The sequence below is a fragment of the Anarrhichthys ocellatus genome, unplaced genomic scaffold (genome assembly GCF_004355925.1).
Source record: "Anarrhichthys ocellatus isolate YVR2014 unplaced genomic scaffold, GSC_Weel_1.0 scaffold37, whole genome shotgun sequence".
In the NCBI taxonomy this organism is placed as follows: domain Eukaryota; kingdom Metazoa; phylum Chordata; class Actinopteri; order Perciformes; family Anarhichadidae; genus Anarrhichthys; species Anarrhichthys ocellatus.
In genome coordinates this window covers 3,328,719-3,354,081 of record NW_022280067.1, presented here as the reverse complement: position 1 = coordinate 3,354,081, position 25,363 = coordinate 3,328,719, and the positions used below count along the sequence as shown (strand labels likewise).

Below are 25,363 nucleotides of genomic sequence, written 5' to 3'. Positions count from 1 at the left end.
GCCCCCCCCCCCCCCCCCCCCCCCAAACACCAGGAGGAATCGGCAAGAGGTGAGAGGAAAACCGTTTGGGGGGCTGAGAGAGATATCTGAAACTGTAGCGAAAACAGTGAAACGCTCCACAATTGGCTACATTGAAGTTTAAGGAACAGTTTTGGACACGGCAGGCCGTAGTCGTTCATTTTTTGATGGGGTTTCTCTTAAAAGCACGCAACTGTTAGCTAGTCTGGACTGTTTTTTTTTTTAAAGCCCCCATAGGTTTAAACTGTATCCCATCTGAAATGGGTGAGGTTTGTGCGGCCATACAAAAGACTTGTGCTGATTTTCTATCCACCGGAGTGAATTCATGTCGTTTGCTCTCATTGATTTTTTTTTTTTTGTGTGTGTGTGTGTGTGTGTGTGTGTGTGTGTGTGTCGCCTTTTCGCCTCAAAACACCACTGACCCTTTTTGATGTGTGTCATATTAATGTGGTGAGCTTTGTGTTGGGAGGCAGGGAGCGCCTCAGGAAATACTAACACGCAGAAAGGTGGACATATATCGCAGCCCGTGTTGTTATTTGGCAGCGTTACAAAGTAACCAGCGTGTGTGTGTGTGTGTGTGTGTGTGTGTGTGTGTGTGCGTGCGCGTTTTCTTGGCTGTAGACGCTGGGTAATATTTTGCATTAGCTCCAGTGTAGAGAAGCAGTAGTAGACTGTGATGAAGGCGCTTAAACTGCAGTTAGCCCAAAAAATGAAAAAATCATCAGAAATCAAATCACGAGATGCTTCAATTTCATCTCCTTTTTTTTTTTTTTTTTTTTTTTTTTTTTTTTAAAAAGAGATCCATCATCGTGGCACTTAACGCAGTTCCCAATCCAAGACTCTCACTCTGGATTCAGCTGAGCTTTCTAGTTGCTGTTAGAGCCTGAGGTGGGGTTACCTTCCATGCAAACGACCCCTGTAAATGCAGGAGAGGGGGTCCCTCACCACCACCCCTTGCAGTTCAGGACGGATGTGGACTGTGTTGGGATTTAAAGCCACATAGGAAGGAAGGAGGAGGAGGAGGAGGGAGGGGGGGGGGGATCAGTGGATAGACTAGAGAAACTGGACGAACCCCTGCCAAGAATTTAGTTGCAGGGCAGGCAGCTGGTGTGGGTTGAGGAAGATGAAAGCACAGAGGAGAAAAAAGGAAAAAAACTGACAGTACCTACCTTTCTGTAGCTGCAGGAAGTTTACCCTTCTTTGTGGGTTTGGAAAATATCCATAACAATATTGTGCAAACTGTTGCCGCTTGTATGGGATATGCTTTTAAAGCTGATAAATGTGCACATTTGCCTCCTAGACTGTAAATCATATCTAAACAATCTCCTTGGGCAGGATGGGTAATTGTGCGTGAAGCTTTACTTTCTGTTTGAAATGTGTCCTAATTTAGCCTTTATTTCTGTCTCTTGTTTTCCAGGAAAAGAGCCAGTCTTAGTATGTTATTGTAGAAATTGACTCTACGCTGGCAAGTCCCCTCCGTGTTAATGTAATGGAAACACGCTTTGGTCACCCCCGGTCGCATCTGAAATGCCTGAGCGGAAATATATCAGCAACTCCCATGGCTAATTGTATCAAGCGGCGGTGGCTTGAGTTCGCCAGTGGATGCACTCAAGAACCGGGTGCCCTGCCATGCCCAGCGCCATGCTAAAGCAACACACTCATAATAACAAGGAGCACTCAGTTCAACCAGTGGGAAAGCTGTGGAAAAAGTTGGTGGAAAATCTATGGTTTGAGCCTCAGTTTTGATTTCCATTTTTTATTTTGACCCAGATTTTTCTGTGTCGCGTCATAGCTCGGCTGCTTTCCCTGCCATCTGCAGCGGCTCTGCTTCCTCCTTCACTCCTGCGTCTCCTTAACGTCAACGCCACGGACCGCTAGACTGCAACCTGCTTTCTGAGAGGCACATTTTTTTTCAGCCGTCAACATGGATGTTCGAATTTACCGCCGACCTTTGTTGGAGTTGAAAATGTGAGGGTCGGAGCGCAGGGACCCCTATGAAGAGGAGGAATAGGTGGAACAGCAGCACCAGATCAAAATGGCCCAAACCAGTTTGCTGCAGGGGAAGCGCTTTTACTGCCGGGAGTGGGTCTTCCACAAGATCCAGCATTGCCTCCAGGAGAAAACCAACAGCCTCAGCGGAGTGACCAGCACTCCCAGTAAGCAGCCGCCGCTGACGCCCGGCGGGGGTGCGTCCAACCCCGGCACCCTGACAGCGGGATCCACCAAGTCGGGTAGCTCCTGGGGAGTGTTGCTGGTGGGGGGGCCGGGAAGCGGGAAAACCGCACTGTGCACGGAGCTGCTGTGGCCCGCGTCAGCCCAGGGAACGCACCGGGGCCTGCAGCAGCAGGGCCTGGCGTTCCACTTCTGCCGGGCAGACGACTCGGACACGCTGTGCGTCGGCGGGTTCATCCGAGGTCTGGTGGCTCAGATCTGCCGCAGCGGGCTGGTGCCGGGATACGAGGAGAAGGTGCGCGACCCGGCTGTGCAGAGCACTTTACAGCCCGGAGAGTGTGAGAGGAACCCCACGGAGGCTTTCAAGAGGTAAGGACGAGCAAACACGCACACGCACGCACACAAATACACACAGCCCACTTTCTGTTTTCCTGCTACTTACCATCAACTACAGAGGAATTATTTCACCGATCGGCCCGCTGTGAGACAGAGAAGGAACTGATCCATGAAGTTCTGGCTAATTTGTAGGAGATCAGTGGAGGATTGATTGAGAACAATCTTGGCAATCCATTGTTTGATGCAGTTATCAAGAAAAACTACCACACAATTGGTTTTCAATTATGAGCATTTTGTGCTTTTCTCAATTTTGTATCATTATTTACTGAATATCTTTGACTTTTGTTTTGTCGTTTGGACAAAACAAGCTCTCTATTTTCTGACATTGGTTGAATGAATAATTGAAAAATCCAAACAAAGCATCTGGTGAATTGCTGATACAGACAACATATTGTTGCAGCCCTGCAGTGGCACACGTTGGTTGTACAGGATTGTCAGTAACATCTGAAAGAAGAACACATTTCATCCTCTGGTGGTTCCAGGTAAACTTTGAAATCTAGGAATTTGCCTAGAAATGTGAAATGCAGAGCCAGCCCCTCCCTTCCCCCTCCACCTCCTGACCCCGATGCACTCCTCCCCCCCTCCCTTTTTCTCCCCTGACTGCTCACACTCGTCGCATAGCCCCGCCTCAGCAGCCCCTCCACTTATTTGATGTCACGGTTTTGTTGCCCCCCCGCCCCCTGCTGTGCCATGCCGGGTGGGACTGTCCCCGCTCGGGTCAGATGTTTTTAAGTTGCAGCCGAGCTCAGGTGGCCGGAGACTCTCGAGGGAAGGAGCTTTTGAACTGCGACGGACTTGCTGACTGACTCAACTGAACCCAAGTGACTGCACTGCAGAAAAGATGAAGTGCACGTGTGAAACTGAAGTACAGTAAGCCGGTGGACTTGGACCGGCCGCCTGCCCGGGCATGTAACACGAGCAAGATGGACTGTTGTTGTAGGCAAGACGGCTTTGAAAGGAGCTGCATGTGTGTATGCGGGCTCCTCGCACGACTCGTCTACACCGAATAGGTCGCGCAGTTTGTGCAACACCGGCTGGAATGCAGCACTGACACACACACACACACACACACACACATGCACGCTTCTTGTCTGGCCATCTGGTCATGCTTATTCCACCATCTCAACATCACACACAGGGGGGGGAGAAGTAGGTCAAACGTTCAGCAAAGGTAAATCATTTTTTTTTTAAACGCTCACCAGAGTCAACAGCTCAGCCCACGCACTTTTACACACTCGTTCCCTCAGAAGTGAGCGCTCCTCTTGTCATCTGCTTGTAATCATACAGCCTCTACCGATGACTGTGACTTCGGTTTGACCCTCCCAGATAAAAAAAGGCAGGTTGTCACGGTGACATAAACGGAGACGAACCCAGCTGGGACGGACTTCTCTCGCTCCGTCAAAGCACACAAATAATCACAGCGACTCCCCCGTTGTACTAGATGCTATCTGGCTTCAGGAAGCCAAGATTGTTGTCTGACGGTGACATAGAAAATAAAAACGGAGCAAGAAACGGAAGGGTGTAAAACTTTATTGTTATTCAAACATGATGACCACTAACTTCCATCAGGGATAAAACATTCACAGAGTGTTGGTCAGACTGTGGCCTGTGCTTCACTCAATAAGAGGGCCTTGTTTAACACAGATGTTTGCCCCCCCCCCCAGCCCCCTTCCAGCTGTGATTTTAGATGTAAGCTAGTGAGTGAATGCAAGAGGCCCCGTCAAATTCTCTAGCCTGGTCAAAGACAAACAAGTCTGTTTGTTGATAGTAATCACCAGTCTTGTGTTAATACATTGAAACCGGTTCAGACACGGTTCTACGTCCACTCTGTGCACCGCCATCACTGCTCTCCCCATCCGAACGTCTGCAAGCACAGACATTTTAATGTTACTATCAATCAATTATCTTCACATTTATATGCACTGATGCACTAAAACAAATCTACTGGTTCCAGCTTCTTACATGTGGATATATTTAGGTTTTCTTAATCTTCAGTGTTGATGCTTGTTTGTTTTGCTCAGTGGCTCCGGTGTAGATCACATGATGCTTCCGTTGCCTCTTTGTCCTTTGTTGTCACCAACATTTTTTATAAAAGCCAAAACGTTCAAGTCACATATACATATCTATTGATAAGCTTTAACAAAAGTACGCCACCCACTCATGGACCTCGCCGTGCTACACACCTGTAACAAATGAGTCTACCCTTCATCAGACTGCTATGTCCCGCCCACAGCACCCCTCATTGGCCAGCTGTGAAATGGCTCCAACAGTCAGTGATGGGCATGTTGATTGATGTTATATATATTCATTTAAAGATGTCACCATGGGCTACATGAACCTGTGATTGGGAATTTGTTTTACTGTTTATTGATTCATTAATCAAATAATTAAACAATTACAGATTAATAGTAAAAGTCAGCAGTTACAGCCTTAATATTTAATATAAAACCAACTAATACTGTTACATTGATTTCAGCCAGCCCAGCCTAACTAGAAGGCATTTTTATTTCACATATTACTAAAAGTAATGTGATGCATTAGCCCGTCAGCAAAGGCCATGGGCCACAGCTCTGCAGATAAAAGGTGGTCTCAACTTTCACTTTGCCTTTCTTCTGCTTCTGTTCTACCAGACAAGCTGATATAGCTTCACATCTCCATCACTCTGACGGGCTCGACACCTGGCTGGTAGTGTACCATCTGTTTCATTAGTCTCTGTCTTAGCTTTATCAAAGGCCACTGCCCCGTTTTGACTGGAGTCCTCCAGTTTGAATGAATTTGGGACTTTTTGAGCAACCAGCCAGCCGTCCAACATGCCTCACTCCCTCCTCTCTGGACAAAAGAGCTGGCTTCAAATAGGTGGATTTAACCCAGCCGTGTGGGTCAAACTAAAGGCAACAGGTTTTTCTTTTTTTTGCTGATGGGACAAAGCCGCCTTTTAGTTCTTGTGTGACCTTATGTTGTTGGGCTGTTCTCCACTGAACATGAGTCGAGCTTGAATTGCAGCTGGACAAGTTTCTATTTCTCCGTAAAGGGCACGGACTTCAGAAATGATGAATGACCGAGGCTTAAATTTGTGAACGAGATTTGAAGGTTGTTGGCAGTGTTTTATTCCCTGAGCGGTTCCGCGGAAGAAATTGATGCTGCAGCTCCGATTTTCTTCTTTTTTTTTTTTTTACAGGGTATAAATGTTTTTGGAAAAGATTTTCTGTCAGCTACATCAAACATCCATCCATCCATCCATTTTCCTCCGCTTATCCGGGGTCGGGTCGCGGTGGCAACATCAAACATTACTCTGTAATACTTTGCGTATTGCTTTGTTCCAAATAACCGTTGACAATTGAGAGAAGTAGTGACGTTAGTTTGATTAGTGCGGTAGCCTCGAGTGAACGTGGAGATTGTTTGGCTTTTATAAGTTGTCATTTAACGAGACATTAGCGGCTTCCAGCTAGCTTTTGTTTCAGTACATTTTGACACGTGAATTCCAGTTACAGCATCTTGGAAATGTTGGGAATCGTGAGGTGCAAATCCAGAGATAAAAATAAAAGTGATGTTTTGTCTTGACCTCTTGTGATCTAAACGTAACAGGGAGGCCTGCTAATAATGTGAGTTTAGTGGAAAACATTCCAGTCTGATTTTGAACACAGTTCAAATTGGGGCACATTTCAGTTTCAAGTAAAACCAACCAAGACATTTTTTTTATAGTGTGTGGGGGAGCTTTGTATTTTTTCTTTTTCTTTTGTGTCGACTTTTTGACTTTTTGACTCCGCTTATTGGGGTTAAGGGATGCTAAATGAAAGCGGCCTCACGCCTTTCATGTGGTGCGCGGCTGTGGAAAAACTCGCTGCAGATTAGGGCCACGTTTTAGAAAGAAATGGCTCCCAGTGTGACGCATCAACTCCAGTCGAGCAGATGAGGAGAAATGGCAGTACTGGTGCGGCTGCAACGATGACTCAGCAATCTGAAGCCAGCCTCTCTCTCTCTCCCTCTCTCTCTGTGTGTGTGTGTGTGTGTGTGAGGGTTTGTTTGTGGATGTGCCTACATGCTTGTGTGGGCAAACATAAGTCATTCACAGTGTTGGTAACCCACTCAATAAATGAAGCTCACGGATGATGGTGACCATGCTCCTGTGATAGCGCGCAGAGGAAGAGATGATGCAAGTTTCGACTCATTCATGAAGGCAAAGGAGGGCTGTGACTTTGTCTCTAAAATATAATCACAGAAGGAAGCAAGCAAATCGTTAGAGAAAATAGAACCACTCGCACGACTAATATTTCATAATAATATCATACTCATTACTAAATAAGCAACAGTTAAAGCTGAAGCTCTTAAGTTGTTGTTTATGAAGAGTTAAACACTAATAATCTCCTCCATATGGGCTGTGTGGGTGTGGTTTGATCACAACATAAGCAAACAACCCCACAACTTTCATCACATTTTGATTCAAATACTGCTGAACTCTGATTGGTCGACACAATATTTGTGACATCGCCTTTTTTCCCCCCAACTGAGTCCGCCCTCTTGAAAGCAGTGAGAGAAGCAATGCAGCAAACAGAAAGCCCAAATCTCAGTCCTGCTCTGACTTTGGCACAATTTATTCGTCTGTTTTGGATCAAGAAGCCGACTGAGAAAATGTGTTTTCAGAGCTTTTTATCAAATATAAAAAGACTGTTTCCTGATGGTCGTCTCGTTGTATCAGCGCTATGTTATTATAACGTGTCTGAGCCAGACAGCTCACACTTGGGCCCTTTGTCACCAGAAATCTGTTGAATCACTGCATGCAAAGCCAGTCTGAACACCGTGCGGTAGGTTTACCTATCCGTGTTGAAATCCTCGTGCAAAGTGTGTATTCATGTGTTGAGGCTTTTTTTGCACACAAAGACGGTGTGTGAGGAGAGCTGGAGGAGAGCAGAGAGTGTTTCGGAGACAAACTGTGGTGGGGGGGGGGGGGGGGTTGAAAAGGATGAAATTTCAGATTCCTTTGACAGCGTTGGATAGCTGGCCATGAATGCACACCTCGTCTGGGCTGGGAAGAGCTCGGGGGTTTGGAATAGTTATCCGAAGTATGTGTGCCGTGCTGGCCACAAACCAAGTGTGCGCTGTGTTTACACTTTAGCAAATCATTAATAGGCTGCTTTATAACGGTGAAGACGTTTGTCTGCTGATTGAAGAGGCTGAATTTATGTTTTTCATTAGAATTTTGTACATATTTTGGTCTGTTTTTCTTTTTTTGACTGTATCAAAGGAAAACAAAAACTGGTGATATGTAAATACAAGTAAATGTTATACCTGTCCCACTTCCACCAATAAATCGTCCCGAAATACTTATGGAAAAAAATATAGAATTTTACTTTATAGATCTCTTGATTTTAAAGGTGGACAATACGAGAGATTGGGGACATTTCGATTGGCTCTCAGCAGCTCTCAACATGGCGTCGACCGAGCAGGCGTAGCTAACGGTGCTAACAGCGCTAACAGTAGAAACTACGGCAAAAGTCAAAAGACGGTGTGAAACCAGACGACGGGGGCTAAAAGCCGTCGTATAAGAGCAGTGCAGAGAAGCGGGTCATGCTCACGTGCACTAAAAGTACACACACACACCTCTCTTCCTCCCCCTGACCGTGCAGTCTGCAGGGCGCCTTTTCTCAGACAGCTGGAGGCATTTCGTCTGCTCGGCATCCATCGCAGAATTGATTGTGCAAAGCCATTAAGCCGAGATCAGATTCTCTCATTGTCCAGCATGTTTAAAGAACGGCAGAAACAAGCTCCTGTTAAATACTTACAGGACCATTCACCAGTGATTGGAGTTTGCTGATGTTATGTCAGTATGTGAAGTAATCTGCCGTCGACCGACGGAGGTGGAACATGGCTGAGAGTTTAAGAGCGGGACTGGGTATCCTCATGAATGTTGTTGTACTGGTGCTGAAATCATTATTTTTGTATCAATTCTAATACGATGCAATTTCCATAAATGTCTCCCTTGATTTATACATTTGTCTGGAGTGAACAAAGTCCTTATTTAAATCAGGACATATATAATTTATAATTTAGTTTGGCCCTTTATCATTTGCTGGCTATCTGTACACATCTTGCCGTAGTTATTGAGATGTTAAAGTCTGGATCAAAGCGTGGATAGACAGACTCCCATTGGCAGCTACTGGGGCTAAAAAACAGAGGAGATGAAACATTCAAAGAGAAAGTCGTCAGAATTGGAGCTTCACAAATTCCAAACTGCAACTTCAGCCGCATAGCTAAACGGCTCACTGAGATATGAAATATTAGCAGAGTGGCTTCATGTCAGGAGAGATGTTGATCAATTGTGTACTTAATAAAAAAATAAAACAATGTCGGCATGGTTTAAGGTCGTTTGTGTCTAACCGTGATGCATTTGTTCCAGCTTGAGAAGGATTTTTTGAAACGTTGCCCAATTCTCCACTCAGTCGTTGTGAACACATGATTGTAATGGCCATTTCTGTATTTTAGAAGAAAAAAAACTAACTCGTTTACTGCTGCAAGGTTGACGTCCTCGGAGGGTTATCCATCTAATGAAAGGCTCTCGGCGCAAATGAATGTAGATATGTCTGTCTGCAGCTTACATGTCTGTTCTCTCCCTCTCTGGAACCACTCTGCATCAAACCCGTGATTTATGAAAACGCTTTAAAGAACAAGCTTTATTCAACGCATAACCATTCTGCAAAAACTGTAATGAAGCCTCAGATTTGGAGTTTATGTCCAATCAGATACAACTGGAGTGAGATGATAACAGATTGTGCGGGGGGGATGATAACGAGAGCATATGGCCGATGTACCGGGGAGAATACAGTTAAAGAGTCTGGGCCGGGCTGTTCAGAACATTTGCTCTCAGCACATCGCTCTTATTGTCCTCATCAGTCTGATTTACTTTGAACAAGTTGATTGCGGCAGCGTTATGCATAATGTAGGAATCTCACAAGGAGGTACGAGGGAAGAATCTGTAAGATAGTTGCCTCTTTCACTTCGGCTGAGCCGGTGCATGATTCAGCTGTTATCTTTCAACTGCATGCCAGTAAGCTGTCCCAACTTTGCAAAGATGCTGAGCAGGCTTCCTCCGTCTCTGGTTTTCTACCGATCGTGGTGGAAAGCTTTGTCGGTGTCGCTCTTTGTGGCGGTCGGTCTGAAGCTCCACTCACCAGTTGGCCGGTCCTTCATCAACAGAGGAGTGTCGAAGCCGGACATGACGCGTACATCTCACCCTCTGTTTTCTCTGCCGTATCCCTGTCAGTGTTTATGTGGTGGTGTTTGGGTATGTGGCGTGGATTTCAGACTGTGCGCCCGCTCCATAAAACGAGCCGTGTAAATGTGCGAGGCGCTGGCTCCGTGCCTGCCGCTGCCCCGTCAGCCCAGACATCTTCACCAAACGTCACACTGAAAGCTCCACTCTGCACATTGTGGTGGGAGTGACGGCCGCGAACACAACACGACAGATGGGGAGTGCATTATATGCATTTCACATCCCCCTTCTCTCTCCCCCCCCCCCCCCTTTTTCCTTGTCTTAAATAGAAATTGGCATCAGCTCGGTCATATGTGGAGCACTTGAGCGAGAACCAAAATAGTTGGTACAAATGTCCAAGAGCACGGCTTGTGGCCGAGTAACTTTTAATTCTCTGGCTCAGGTATGCTGCAGGTTTGTCTGGCAAACTAAATCAGCTTTTCCTGAGCTCATTTTCTCTCCGTCCCCGGCATCCCGCGGACTTTTCTTTGTCCGCGGTTCTCGTCTTTTGACTCTTTGACAGCCCGAGAGTAGCTGGATTGTGAGAGAAGAATGTCCCTTTGTTTTGCCCACTTGCTGTCACTGTGGATTTGATTGTCTCAGTAAGCAACATGGCCTCAGACACACACACACACACACACACACAATCACCCCTGTGGATGGACATTCCTTTTGGCAAGGCTCCCAGATGGCACTGCAGGTTCTCTGTGGGCTGCAGCCATCTGATGGAGTAATTGACTCTGTTACTGAAAGGCTGAGCAACATGACGACAGAGCGTGAAGGTTGGAGGCACGTTGCACGCATTTCTTTCCTGCTGAGGCTTCAAACTGCTTTGGAAAAAAAAGTTTTCATTACAAGCTGAAGTTTGTAGAAGCTTTGCAAAAACAAGTTGAACTGTGCAGTTAATGTTCACTAGAGCGGGAGCTACATTTTGGAGGATTTCATCTAGTGCTGAAATGAGCAGTCCATCAATAACAGAGGAGCAATCCTTTGATTTCCAGCTTTTTGCAGTGAGGTAAAAGGTATTACAACTAATACATAACATTATGTGTTATCACACTTCTGACTCCATTTTAGGGAATCCTTTAATGTAATGTCAGGCTTTGACACTTCTCAGTAGTAACTGAAGAGGAAGTCTCTGTGAAGATGTCCTTGTACTGTGGACTGAAGGCACACAGACCTTCACCCCAGCCATCCCTGCCTGGATGTGCTGAAGCATAATGAGCTATGGGTGAAACGGAAGATACTTAAAAGGGAATGTCTTTGGAGCCACAGGCTTAGTGACAGACTGTTGAGCATCCAGGGGAGGTCTCATTAAAACGGTATTTTAGTGTTTTATGACAAAGCTTACAACCAATGTCAGTGCAATATGAGAAGAGTAGTGAAGAGTCCCGTCATCTGGAAGGTGACCGATGTTTATGTGCGGCTACCCGTGGAAAACCTGGGATGCCCTGAAGCCGTCCCTCTAATCAAGTTTTGATTAATTGATTTTCTCAGCCCCCCCTTTTTTAATGTTAAATGAACCTAGAGCCAGATTAAAATGTCTCTAATATGAATTCCTCAGATCCTTTCATCACAGCCAGTTGAGCTGAGATTCATTTTATGAGTCTTGGGACATTTTTAACAAACCGACGTCTTACGGTTTGCTTCAAAACTGTTGGTGGCCGTCACAGCGCAACAGAGGTCTTGCCAGAACAAACATAACTCTAGAGAACAAAACGTGCATGTGTTGGCCATCCAGCTCCAGCGAGCGTTTAGGTGTGAAGTTAAACGTTAGCACTGGAGCAAGTAGATTCCACGTCTGGCTTGCAGCTCGGCGTTGATAAAAGGTTAATGTAGCGTTTAAACTGTGCTCAGCCGAGTATTGATGCCATGCTTGGTGGAGAATGCTTTACATCATGTTCGTTTTATCGCCGGATGCCACAGGGCTGCTTTTTAATGGATGTTCACATTCAAACATTAATGTTCATGTTGCAGGGAGATGTGGCGAGCTTTGACTCGGACGAAATCTCCCATTGTTAAGTTGTCCCGGAAGTTGCTGAACACATTTCTCGCCACGTCTTTGATATAATCTCTGAACATTTAGCTCTCGGCAGAGTTCTTTGTCAAACAAAAAAGCCCACTGAATTATAAATGACTCTCTGCTCTGGATGTTTTTTACAAACTCAAATCACTGGCAGTGGGCCTGTTAATGGATGCAATCTGTGGTTGGATGGAGACACTCTCTACCAATTGAGACTGATGAACTGAGGATGGTACGCCTCCTGCAGTGGCAGTGTTACTCCTCAGATAGCAACTGATCCACAGTAATATAGCATCTCTCAGATTAAGTATTGAATCTACGTTGCTGCCCAAACTTGAAATGAAATTGAAAGCGCTCACTAACGCCAGACTTTCAATCAGGACTAAGCGCAGACTCACCCGTAATCTGAATGGGATTGAGTTTTAGTTCATTTTGATACATTGAAACAATGTTGCATGAATGAATTACAACAAACCAGACCTTTACATAATGTTTTCTTTATTAATACATTTGTACAACATATTGTTCTCAACATGTAAATAAAGTGCAAGAAAACATTTACGTCCATTTGAAAACACACTTCCATAAAGTAAACGTTATGTGTACAAATACAATGATGAATGTGACTTGGAATACTATTATAATAAAAAATAGTGATATTATAATAATATAAAAACGATATAAATAATAACATAAAAGCATGTTTTGCTAATTAAACAGAAAGAATATAAAAAAATAAATGATTTGAAGTTCTTCATTTCCTCCTCATGTCCTCTTTGTCTCTCTTTAATATGAATTATATGTTCACGTTGTAGAGCTTGTGGACAAAAAACAACTTAAAGTCAAATACAATCACATTCAAAAATACAAAGACAATCATATAGCACAGAGCTCATTTTAACAACTTTCCCTCAAGCTCATTTTGTGCAGCTTGTAGGGGAGCATTAGGTGTGAAAACACAATTTCAACAGCATAGTTGGCATTTACTGCAATAATTTGCAGTTTAAAATTAAATTTTTAGTTTAAAAACAAGTTTGCTGCTTTTTAGGCTTTATCACACCTTAAAATACTATGTAACTTAAGCAGAAGCCTTGCATTTGTTGGCTTGACATGCTAATTAAGACTAGATTCTTGCCAATACTTAGCACTGATATTAATGGCAAACAGTAGCCTAATGCTAGTTAGCATCGTAAGCAGGAAATCCAACGGCTTTACAGTAGTTTACTACCGCAACGTTTACAAGAAAATGCTTATCCGACAAGTTTGTTTAGAAATTATAACATACTTTGACTGCAGATTATAGTCAGCCTTCAGACAAGTACCGTCTCTCAGTAATGTTTAACAAAAACATGATAGATTTCTTTCTCTTCTCCTTCTGTCCTCAGATGCGTCCTCTTGCCTCTGCTGAGTGTTAAGCCTCCTCAGCAGTCTCTCTTCCTGCTGGTGGACTCCATCGACGAAGGCTGTCAGCCGGGCGAGGGGGAGCAGAGGTCCTCCGTCGGCTCCCCCAGGACCATCGCCGAGCTCCTGGCCAGTCACCACGAGTTCCTGCCTCCCTGGCTGCTGCTCATCTGCTCTGCCCGACGGCAGAATAAGGCCATCACTAAGCTCTTCACAGGTAAACAGTCCGGCTTCTCTCTTTCATTAACTACACTGTTGGTCAATAAAGGTCACACTCCTCTAAGTGATATCCACATAATTGATGTCATGTTGCATCAATATATCACTGTCACAATAATTGTGATACCGTTACTCACAAGTCAGTGGAGCAGTTTGATGGATGAGACAATATCTGCACATGTCGGGACAGCTCTATGTTTGTTTCTGCTCAGTGGCAGTGTTGCTGTGATTCATTTCACCTGAGAATGCGGTTACATACGGAGCCGGCGGCGTCGTTCCTTTTTCTGTCCCGGACGTTTTAACAGCACCGATGCAAAAAGCTTTTTACCATCGCGACATGCCTAAAGAGATTAGGGTCACCGCTGCAGACCATTGTGAGGGTTGCAGCGCTTCCTTCACGTCCTATGACACCACACCAAACCAGCTGCTATTATCTGCCTGTCAGGCCAGCAGCCTCCACGTTGGTGATGAGCTGGCATAACATTAATCAAGAACCGGAGTGTGTGGGAGGAAGTCTCCTCCGCAGACTCGCGCTGCTGTGTGTGTGTGCGTGTGTGTGTGTGTGTGTGTGTGTGTGTTACCTTTTCAAAATCCACTGAATCTGGGAGCTCCTGGTGCCCTCGGCTCGCATCTTAAAAACCGTTACGTAATAAATCCCATCAGTCTGAGCGGTCGTTTCTGTGCTCCTCCCCACTCGGGAGATGCATGAAGTCAGGTTCAAGGCTGAAAGAGCTACATGTTGTTCTTCCTTCTTTTACAGCTTTAATGGTGTCATAACATGTCACAGTAATAGTATTAATGTTCCCTTAATATCCTGGACTGTAATTTGTCATTTGCACACGAGGTAAAGAGAGACTTGAGCTTCTTCTTGTTGGCTTTGCTCGTGTTGTGTGTGCTGTATACAGCAGCCAATGAGGAACTGGTATGATCTAGTTTTATATTTGTCTCATGTTAGGAAGTGTATTGAAATGTCCACAAATCAGACATTCAAAGGGCATCATCTTAAAACGTTACCTGCTGATATTCAGCCCCATCTGACAGGGTTGACCAGCATTTAGCCTTTAGTGGGTGGAGAATTGAACACCTGGTGTATGTTCAGAAACATGCTGCGGGTATGGTGTGTGGGCATGTTCCAGACCAGCTGCCTTTTAACAAGAGCTAGTTTAAAGGAAAACAATGCAGATAATGTGCATACTAGAGTACCAGTTTACTGTCACTGCATTTTTAAATGAGCAGGTGGTTCTCTATGGCTGTCTGTAGGGCTATTATCACAGAATAAGTTCATATTATTAACAGCTGAAACGATTGATGGGGACGCACCGATCCATCGTCTTCAGTCCTGATATCTGGGCTTTGGGTATCGGCCCACACCGACTGCTGATCCGAGACCAGTGTTTAATCAATAAGCTGTTTGCCTCACTGTGTGGCAGTGGATGGGATCAGTCTTTCATATGTAAGGGAACTGACTACAACAAAATGTAACAACTTCTTATTTATTAAAATGATAAATTGTACCAGTAAAAATCTCCCAAAATGAACAGGAATTATTACAATTTTTAAAGCAGCAACAAATGGTTCAGAACTTAAACAGGAATTAGATTCCAGGATAGTGTATCGTATGTCCATATAGAAGCTAAATGAATGGATCGGCCCCTTTGTCACCAATACTCATTCCTGCCATTTGAGTCAGTGTCACCCCAATATCCAATGTTGGTATCAAAGCAATGAATCAAGAAACTAATTGCCATATTAATTACGGACGTACATCCCTTATACATATATAAATACATAAACCAAGAGAGCATGCAAAAATATTGATTCTAAGTTGGGTGTTATATCCTTAAACATATCTACTTTTGTATATTCTTAGACGATCACATTGTTATGGTTTGCAATGCTGTGAATTGCCATTTTTTCATTTTAACCATAGAATAAATGTAATCGGATTAAACACACAAATAGAGTGACTGCAGCTCTGAGGAGTCGGTTCAAACTGCGTTGGTCCAGTTAAGTCCAGACTGGAATCCTCCTTCAACATGGCTGTCTTTTGTGTTTTCATTGTGTCCGATTTCATGATGTAGTTCAGTGTGTTTTCATTATCAGAGCACCTGTCTCTCATTGGAATGATTGGCATGTGTTCACAACTTCACTGAAAGTAGGTCGTCAATGACCGGCTGCAGTGTTTGGGACTAAGTGAAATCTGCAGTGTGGGCGTCCGACGGGTGGAAGCGTAGTTTAGATCTGATCAGTGTTGACAGTCGGGTTTTAGGACACCAGAACTCTCTTTCAGTCTTCTGTGGGTGTCGTGCATCTAATTCCACAAACCAGCTGTGATGCAAGCTGCCCACTTTATAATCGCAGAGACGTGCCCACCCACGCTCTCCTCCAACATCAAAGTGTGTTCGTAGGTGCCTGTGCTAGATTAGATTGTGGATTGGTATCGGAGTGTAGCGTAAAGTATCCTCACAGCATTTCCAAAAAACTTTGAGCCCACAGACAATACAGACGGAGACGAAGTTTTATATTTGATTTCCTTTCAGCAGCAATTTGCATTAAATCGTATTTTCTGCTTTAGTGTGTGTGTGTGTGTGTGTATGTGTGTGCTGTCTGCCGTGTCTCGCCCCAACCGTAGAATTACATCGGCTGATTCTATTTGCATTTGCACATAAAGTTGACAGTGGAGCCACCAGGGGAATGTGTGTGTGTGTATGTATATGTATGTATGTATGTGTGTATATATATATATATATATATATATATATATACACACACACACCTGAGTATCTCAGGGAGTTCTGTGATTGCCTGTTTGCCTTTTCTCTCCAGATGTTGCTCGCTGATGAGCTGTCTGATACGGTTTGAAGGGAATTTCATCTTGGAACAATCTGATAAACAGCAGTTATCTCTTTTCTTTTCCTTCTTTCTTTCTCTTTGGACTGGCTCTCATCCCCCCTTTTCACTCCCTCTTTGAATGGCGGCCCAGCTGTGGTCGGGCTTCTCATTCCAATCGCCCAGCAGTTTGATTTAAAAGACGAGTCTCTGTTTGAACAGAGGAACAGAACCAAAGTCACACATTTAACAGGGAGTGGAGGACATATGTGATGTTGCTGTTCTGCATGCGTTCCACTGGGTTTGTGCTTTAAGATGCTCCTACAGACCTCCAACGAGTCTCGGCCTCTGTCCTTGGCTGAGGCTTTTAGCGGCCTCTTTGTTTTGTCTAGCTTCAGTCTTCCGCCTTTAGTTCAACTCTGGCGATTCTTCTGCGAGACTTGCTTCTTTTTTTTTCCTTCCTCCCTCACACATAGACGGATGTAGACATGCAGGAAAAACACGTTCACCCACTTACCGCGTCCTCCATTAGCTTGGGCGCCTTATTATGAATACAGCAGTGCGAATACTCCTTATTCTGGCAGCACTAGTCCTAAAATAGACCAAAGGGCTGTAGAGTATCAAATTGAAGCCAACTGTCCCCCTAAAAATACCCTCCGTATTGTTGACGAGTCAGAGATGGCAGTGACCTGCCAAAAGACTCCACTTTCACGCTCCGTGCAGAGCCAACTCCTATTTTATATGAGCGGCCTGTTTGGTGTGGGTTTCCCAGTATGCTCTGGTCTGCGGTGATGGGAGCGCTGTGGTTGTGTGTATGTAGTGTTGATGGAGCTTGAGGAATGACCTTTAACCAGAGGGGTCGCTTTGCAGAGAGATTGCTGGACCAGAAGTCTGCTCTGATGGTTTTTAGTATTTCTGAAAGAATTTGGGATCCTTCTGAAGACTGGAACTGAAGAGATTTTAGCTGGCTTTGATTTTAGTTTAATTCACTTGAGTCTGACACACACTATCTTCTCTTTCTTCTTTCTTAAAGAGATGCCGTTTCCCCCCATGAGCAATGCTCTGAATTCCTCTTTCCTTGCTCAACTGTTATTCCTCGTGTCTGTCTCAGAGTGGAATGTGCTTTGGGAAGTTTTTAACACCTCCGAGACCGAGCAGGAAGAAGGAGTCATTTCTGACTTCAGCAGCAGAAAGCCGCGCTCGCATCCGCTCGGCTAAAGCCCCACAAACAAAGAGCGTTCTGTTTGTGAGGAGGAGTACAGGAATATGGAGGATCCTGCCGGCTGACTCGCAGTTTTGATTACGCCTCGGTCTTCATGTGGTATCTTTTGAAATGGACAAAAAAAAAAATGCCGACTTGAGATGTGAAGGAACACCGCGGCGAACTAACATCGGAGTGGATCTGTAGCTGTGCTACTTCTTTACGCCCCGAGTGACGGCAGACTTATGGAGAGGAGCTTGCCTTTGCTGTGCTGTGCTACTGTAAGGCCACAGCAGGGGTAGCGGAGTGGAAACACTTAGGCAGCGATTTTGGTTTGGAGCCGGGGTAGAATCTGTGCCAATTTAACAAGGCCTCCGGCAGAAGGGAGAGCAAGGGGAAGGGGAAAGAGAGGGCCGGGTGGAGGTGGGAGACGGGCGGGGGGGGTGTGGGTGTGTGTGGGGGTTTAAATAGAAGCAGCCTCTCAGGCGTGTATTTTTTTTTTCACAGCTTCTACCTCAAAAATGTCCTCACACGACTGATAAAGGTGATGATATTTCAGAAATGTACAGAACGTATGTCAGAAATGCTCCTATAACTTTTTCAAATTCTAGATTAGCCTCATTCAGTACATTATGAAGCAGGCTCCCAACAGAACCAAATCCCTTTGCTTCTAGTCCCACTAAAATACACAGTCGTCAATCGTGATCCCCTCAGCATTTGCTCCATCCTAGTGTGTGATCCTTTTATGGTGTGGAGGCATCACTGGACTGTAATGGCTACCATCTGCCCAATATTGTTTATGGTGCGTGCTTGTCAAAGTCACTGTTTCTCAAGTAGTTAAGCGTGTGTAGGTGCTGTCCTGGTGGTAGCAGGCAGTACTGCAGTAACAACATGAGAGTATATCAAAGAGTCAGCATATACTCATGAATACTTCTTTGATTAGAGAGAAGATGGACTTTGGTTGGTGCATGTTTGTAGCACATTACTACCCAGTAAGTCCACACACATTCAACTCTGATATTAGTATGATATTGATATTTACTCTTAGCAAAAGTAAACCTCTCTATTCCTTTTAGATTTTAGTCCTAAAGCAGAAATAAGCTGACTGTGACTATATAACTGTGACAAAGGTGCTGCTAATATAAAGACATAGGTTAAATACAGAGGGAGGGTTTGGGATTGACAGCTTTATATTAAATCTGAATCCTGTATTGAATCAATGTATCAAATCGTACTCCCTCGCTGAACTGATCCAGGTTTTAATAAAGTGGCAAAAGTTCCAAGTAACTTAATATTTAAGAACTAAACCTCAAAGATTCTGGCAGGGGACGTCACTCCCCTCTCTCCCCTCATTTCCTCCCATCTCTTCATTGTTTTACTATCATAGCAGCTTAATATAAACTACCTAGAGAAGATACAAGATGAAGATTCTTTATCTTTTATTCAATGTGGCTATTCTACAAACTATCAGAACGCAGCCCTATAGAGGTAAAGAGTCATGTGTTAAGATCTGAGATAACCAGCGTGAGCCTCTCCTCCCTCCGTGACTTATCGGTGAATACATGAGGAGGTAGATGACGATGATACAGCCGAGTTTAAAGGAAACACAGAACAAAACCGTGCTGTGCTTAGGATTTTGAGAGAACAGCCAGCATGAGCGAGGGATGAGGAAGGATGGAGAAGGCACGGATCTGTCGACTGCATTGCCAGTAGTTCTAATAATATAGTATCAGTGTGCTGCTGCAGCCGGGAAAGATAATAGCTCCCCTTAAACAACCACATTCCTGCTCTGCAGTGTTACAGCCACTTCAATTAGATTGATTTCCACTATCATAAAACACAATATTATTTTTCGTCCTTTTTCAATTTTACTCTCGGTTCTTCCACTTGGTCACGAGGGGCACTAGGCAGGCGTTGGTGTGTGTGCCGACAAGAAACTTGGAAAACAGCCACACACTAAACCACACATAAAAGCCCCCGTTAGTTATGAATCACAGCTGTAATTAAGACGTTATATTCTTGGCTCAGTCTGAGGAATGTCACAGCGCGTGGTGGCCACTTTAAGAAGACGCTCGTCCTGTGAGGCATTTTTAAGCGGGTTTACTCATTCCCTTCCTAAGATGACACATGAGGTTGGGTTTTCTTTTACCCACAAGTATTGAGCAGGTCTTCTTCCGTACCTCGCAGTATATACAGTAGATAAGTAATTGCAAATTCCACAGCTATTGTATAATAAAAACTAGACTTTCAGGAAATGCTGTGACTCCGGGGTGGGCCTGTGTTTTTGTTTCCTGTATTTGCGTCTCGTTGGAGGGAGGGAAAGCCCACCCTGGCACTTGAACCACATCTTCCACCTCCACTCTGCCCACCGTGAATGGGTCTTTCTTTACCCAGCCCGCCGAGAGACAGACCTGATTTACCACCAGCGATCACAAATGAAAAGAGCAGCTCTGTTTGAAAAGTATGCTCAACCCTCCTCCACCTCTCTGAGCAGCCCTCTGTCCCGAGGCCTGCGGGCGAACCTGACACAGGGTACGGACGTTCCCCTTCAGAAAAAGGTCAACAAAACTCTCAACATCTCCCTGGATGTGTGTCTTGTTGTTGTTGTATACTTTCTTTTCGGTCAAATGCGAGACCTCACTGGAGGCCGCGGGATCTTCTGGCCGACTGACGACCCAAACACGCTCGTAAAGCAGCGAGGACGGTTTATTTCTTCTGGGCTTTGGAACGCTCCCCGAAGACGGACAAAGATGACTCTGCTCACCGACGCCCCAGTAAATGACATTTTGCAGCATCATTGACACGATGGGACGCTTTAGCTGTACGAATGCAACAGATGAATTTGTGACTGAGCTATGAAAATAAAATAGCTGTAAAAGTTTTACGAGGGAGTAGATGCCAAGAACAATTTCCAGGACTGAAAGCTTCGAGGCATTCTTTGAACTGAAAATTAAAAAGCCTTTATTTAATACTTTCAAACCAATTCCAACACGTTTTGGCTTTGCTGCGGCCTTCATCAGAGAGACAAAATTGCCAAAGAGCGCGTTCAACAAATGCATTTTGTTTATAACATAATAAAACCCCCCTGTCCTCTTTTGTTAGTGTTTTCGGTATTGATCGTCTCTGCGTCTCGATGCCTGGGCAACGAGAGCAAGGACTCCATATTTAATTATTTTACTCCCCCTTTCTTAAAATTGGCTTACGCAGACAAGCTGATTTATGTCCACACTCATGTATGGGTTGTCGTCTGTGAGGCTGCATGTCGAGCCTCACTTTGGATGAGCCGAAGACCATAATCCTCGCTGAATACTGTAATTTACCGCCGTGCAGTCTGACAGCCGGGCAAATTACAGGTCTACCGTGTCTGTATCTCTAACACCTTGGGTGCTCCCCTGCAGTAACATGACTCTGAACATGGCCGATGAACCGCCTGGCCTCTTCCCCCTGGAGGTGATGCCCTTTGGTATGTGGCATGCCCCTGCCACACTTTTATAGACTTGAGATTTTAGATTTCTTTCAAGGCCGTAGTACAGAGCACGACTTGTTAGTTTTAATTGAAGGGTGTTTTAATTTAGTCTTGATTTAACTTGAATAAATGCCGCTGCATTCCTGGCACGTTATTGGCTGGTGTTACCGTAGGAGTAAATTCCTTTTTAAAGTTGTTTTTATTTTTTTTATACCACACTGCCTCTTGACCCGCATGCCAAGCATGACTTTGCAAGTACCCGATCCCCCAATCGTCTGATCGTTTCCCTGTGAAATCCTTCAAAATGGTTCCAGACCTTCCTGGCAACCGTGTGTTGGTAGCAGATAATGGCTTGTTTGACGGACATGCTTGACTTAGTAGTTCCCAGTGCAGGTGAACGGAAACATGTGCCGATGGGACTAAATGAGGCCACTTAGAGGTCAGCTAGTGTAATGATGAACAGAAACAGGGCAGCGAGTGAAGAAATGTGATATTCTGTGGAGCAGGGAACTCCGAGCACTACAGGGGCTGACCGCCGCTGCGTGTCTTCATAAACAAATTGTTTATTTTAGGTTGACACGCAGGTGTTTTTTAAATAGAACACGTTTTATGTTACTTGGGACCATGAGTCATATTTTAAAGAGTGGTTATTGGCTGTACACGCCCTAGTTTTTCCACGATTACAGAATTTGGGGAATGGACAGTTTGAATGAAGTTCTTGCTGTTGGTCCTGTTTGATCTGTGTATTTCTGGCTCAACACTCTTGTTATTTCAGTTCTCTTTTGGAATCTCTTCCCATGGATGAAATTTCCAGTCATCTGTGCAGCTGCAAGAAGCTCCATGATATATAGTTCCAGCTCTCTTGGAGAGATATCCGCTCTGGGATAGAGTGAGCGAAGGCACACACATGTGACCAGGTGCACAGCCTCATGACTCAGTCTCTTGTCATCGTCTTAATGAGCTCCTGTCATTCAAAAGCCTGTGTACAGTCTTTTGGTTGTTTAAAAAAAAAAAAAAAAAAAGTCATAATTTCTGGTGTGTTGTGCATGGACGATCACATGATTGATGTTTTATTCTTTGCGCAGGTGGTTTGATGGGTTTATCACAAAGCACAGCCATGCAGAGAGAGAGAGAGAGATTACATTTATGGTGAAGACATCATCTCTTGTGCACTAAACTAGGAAACACTGAAAGTTTGAAGGCGTTGGAGAGACCAATCTTCTCATATCAGATCAGCCTGTCGCAAAGGAGGTAAAATCCCCTCTTAAAAAATAATCTGACCATATAATAATACTCTGCAGTTGGCATGAATGAACATTGAGCAAAACTCTTCACATAAAGCATTTGAGCAAATGGTAATAAAGCAGGAGTCCCAATATATATCGCCCCGTCATTCAATGCCTGTGCATTGAGCAAACGCGCAGCAGGGTTCGCTATAAATAACACTAGGTGATCGAAGCGTTGTGAAAAAGTATAAGTAGTTCCACTGTCATAAGCCACCCCGAGCATCCATCAGCGGTGCAGCCCGACAGAGAACAGAAAGCACTCTCCTCCCTCGCTGTCGTGACTCTTTGGCCTCACCTCTCTCTGTCTCGAGGTGAGAAATACTGCGCCAGCATGCAGCTCATTCTGTCATGTTCCCAATGAAGCCGTGAGGAACGTTAACGTAAAAGTGAAAGTCACTCTAACGGATATATGAAGCCGGCAGTGTTGCATATTCCACACTTGAACGAGGCTGGTTTAAATGTATTCCTGTTTGACCCCCCCACCCATCAACACTGTTCAGTTTCACCACAACAGGTTTGACTGGAAACGCTTTTCACATCCCGTTGGAAATGTAGCAGGAGGCGTGTTGGGGCAGGAGTGTTTTCATGTGCTCTGCCTCTAGCGCAACATGAATAAATTGTTAAAGTTTAATCATTTCAGTGTCTCGCCTGGTGGTCGTTTAGCGTGGCAGGAAATATACAGTACACACAGAACGCAGCTGCTAATTTCAACGGTTGCGACGGTTATCTTTGCATATTTGAATAATTTGCAGCTCCTCAGTGGCTGGCTTTGTCTCTTCTCTCTTGTGAATGAGCCACATTTATCCGAGAGAAACTGGAAAGTGTTATCTCCATTCGGCTGTTAGAGTAGAAATGAGAGATAATCAAACGGGGAACAGTATTTTTTCTGGATTAAATAGCAGCAGTTTTGTTTACAGACCGTTGGAGCTGACTCTCATCCACATACTTGTGTTTAGGAGGTTGGCGCTCTCATGTTTTTTGGAGCCCGGAACGCTGCAGCTGTCGAACAGACGTTTGTCGAGCGCTGGGTTTACTGGAGAGCCCGAGGAGAGAGCAGCACGTCTTGGGTTTCTGTTTTCTTTATGGATCAGATGACCTAAGATGGTGCCTCGTAAAGAACGCGCCTAATCGGAGATGCTGCCGTCTCAAAGAAAGCCCGGTTGATGAGCTCCGACCTCTTGATTTCTCAGCGCGTATGCACACACGCTGCCTCGTTTGTCATCTGAAAAATGAATCTCGGAGGCAAACAGTCGCTCTTTTGTACGCGGGGCTCTGTCTCTTGTGACTGGTTTCCAGTTCTGTAACGAGCGGCAGCTGGCTCAGAGGCCTGTACTCGGGAGCTGCATCCCTCACCCCGATGAATGTGTCATTTGTTGCTTGTTTAGCAGTCGCTTTTGTTCAGCTTTTAACCATCGTCTCTCACACACACACACATAAATAGCCTGAACACACACAATACTCAGCTACAGTTTGTATAGCCCACTTGTAAGCGTGCAAAACCTAGGCCATCATGGCTGTTGGGTTTTTGGAAAGAAAGGAAGTGGTTCTTGGAAGGCTTTTACACATTTGTAGCCAATGAAAGTTATTGTGTTCTTGTGTAGTACTTGACAGTAGTTCCTTTTACACCACAGTCATCAAATGCAGGTCGGATGTCTTTCCACCTGTGGCTCTTTTAGTGCTTTATCTGCAGGAGTGGGCCGGTAATAATGCCGTGACTTCACCGCGGACATCCAGGCCATATGAAGTGATGTCTGCTGATGACTTAAGTGGAAATTGTAGGTCATCTTCCATTTTGTTCATGTGTTCTGACTGGAGGCTCTTGCTTGTTATATTCTTTTACTTCTTGCCTACAGAAATGAATAATAGTTGTTTTCTTCATGCTGGCTGCAGTCAAACGTCTGTCTCCTCCTCCTCCAGCTTTCCCAGTCACTGTATCTTCATAATTGGTGTGTCAGCGACCGTGGAATGTTGGAGAGACTGTTTATCATGAACTACAGCACAGAAGCATTTCTCTTTTGTTCCCCTGAGAAAATATTCATGATCGAGTAACATCTCAAGGATTGGACTGAAATGCACACACAATGCGTTTCTTAGCCCTTCTGTGAATAGAACAAATCAACATCCAGACAAAATATTAAATGCCACACTTTGCTGGAGTGAAAAACCGTTTTTCTTTTTGTTCTTGATTTCCCCCCGTTAATGGCCTCTTCCCCCACTCTCTCAGCCAGTTGCTTTCCTGTCCTAACTGGAGCAAACCCAGAATGTCCAAAGAAGGACCGGGTCCAGAAGGAGTAGGAGGACCAGTCAGTGACCTCAGAGTCACACACTATAGGCAGGGCATCATACCAGGCACCATATGTCTGCCTTTAAACATGAATTGTAAATGCAAATTTAATTATTATTATTATTATTTAATTATTTAATTTGATCACAGAAATCCTCTGATGATTGCATGATAGGCTGTACAGTGATCTTTAATGCTTGACGTTGGAGCCAGAGGAGTAGCGAGTGCACTGAGAACAGGAATGCACATTCTGAAAAAAGGGGTACCTTCAAGTGTTTCTGTATCTTTTCATACAAATCTGAAATATGCCATTGCCAGGCTCATAATGAGCCATCACAGCTCCTCCCACGGCCCGGTCACAATGAGGAATCGGTCAGCTTTTCCGAGCAAAGACTTTCAATATACAAAAGGCTTGCTAATGGTTTTAAAGGTAGAAGTGCTCGACTGTTCTTACGTACCTATAGCTGGTAGGCCTGCTTGCAGTGTCTCTTGTAATGTCCTTGACTTCTCCAGGACAGGAGTGGGAGCTGGTACACGCGGTCATGGAGCCGGAGACAACAGGCTGAAGGGAGGGTGGAAAACATTCACACACACTGAAAACAAAGGCAGGCTGAAAGTGGGCTGGGGCTATTGAGTTTGTGTAATGATTGAGCAATTATATGGTATAATGTTGGAGAATGATTCTTTACAGCTTCATTAATTTAGAATGTTTGCGCAGCTTCTCCCCTTGTCATACATTAGATTACATTTATCGACACAAGCTTTTATTTTATTGTTATATTTCTCTCAGGTTTTGTTCCAGTTTAGTTTTGTAGAGCTAAA

At 44.6% G+C, this 25,363-nt stretch overlaps 1 protein-coding gene across 2 annotated transcripts in view; it reads left to right on the top strand.

Moving 5' to 3' along the window:
- The first annotated feature begins 6 nt into the window (after positions 1–6).
- The window catches only part of ankrd50 (ankyrin repeat domain 50), a 32,882-nt gene continuing 7,525 nt past the window's right edge, over positions 7–25,363 (top strand). For both annotated transcript variants that reach the window (XM_031866894.1, XM_031866893.1), the window contains exons 1-3: positions 7–49; positions 1,436–2,559; positions 13,241–13,473. In XM_031866894.1, the coding sequence (XP_031722754.1) occupies positions 2,054–2,559; positions 13,241–13,473 (739 nt within the window). In that variant the 5' untranslated portion in view covers positions 7–49; positions 1,436–2,053. The remainder of the gene's footprint in view (positions 50–1,435; positions 2,560–13,240; positions 13,474–25,363) is intronic.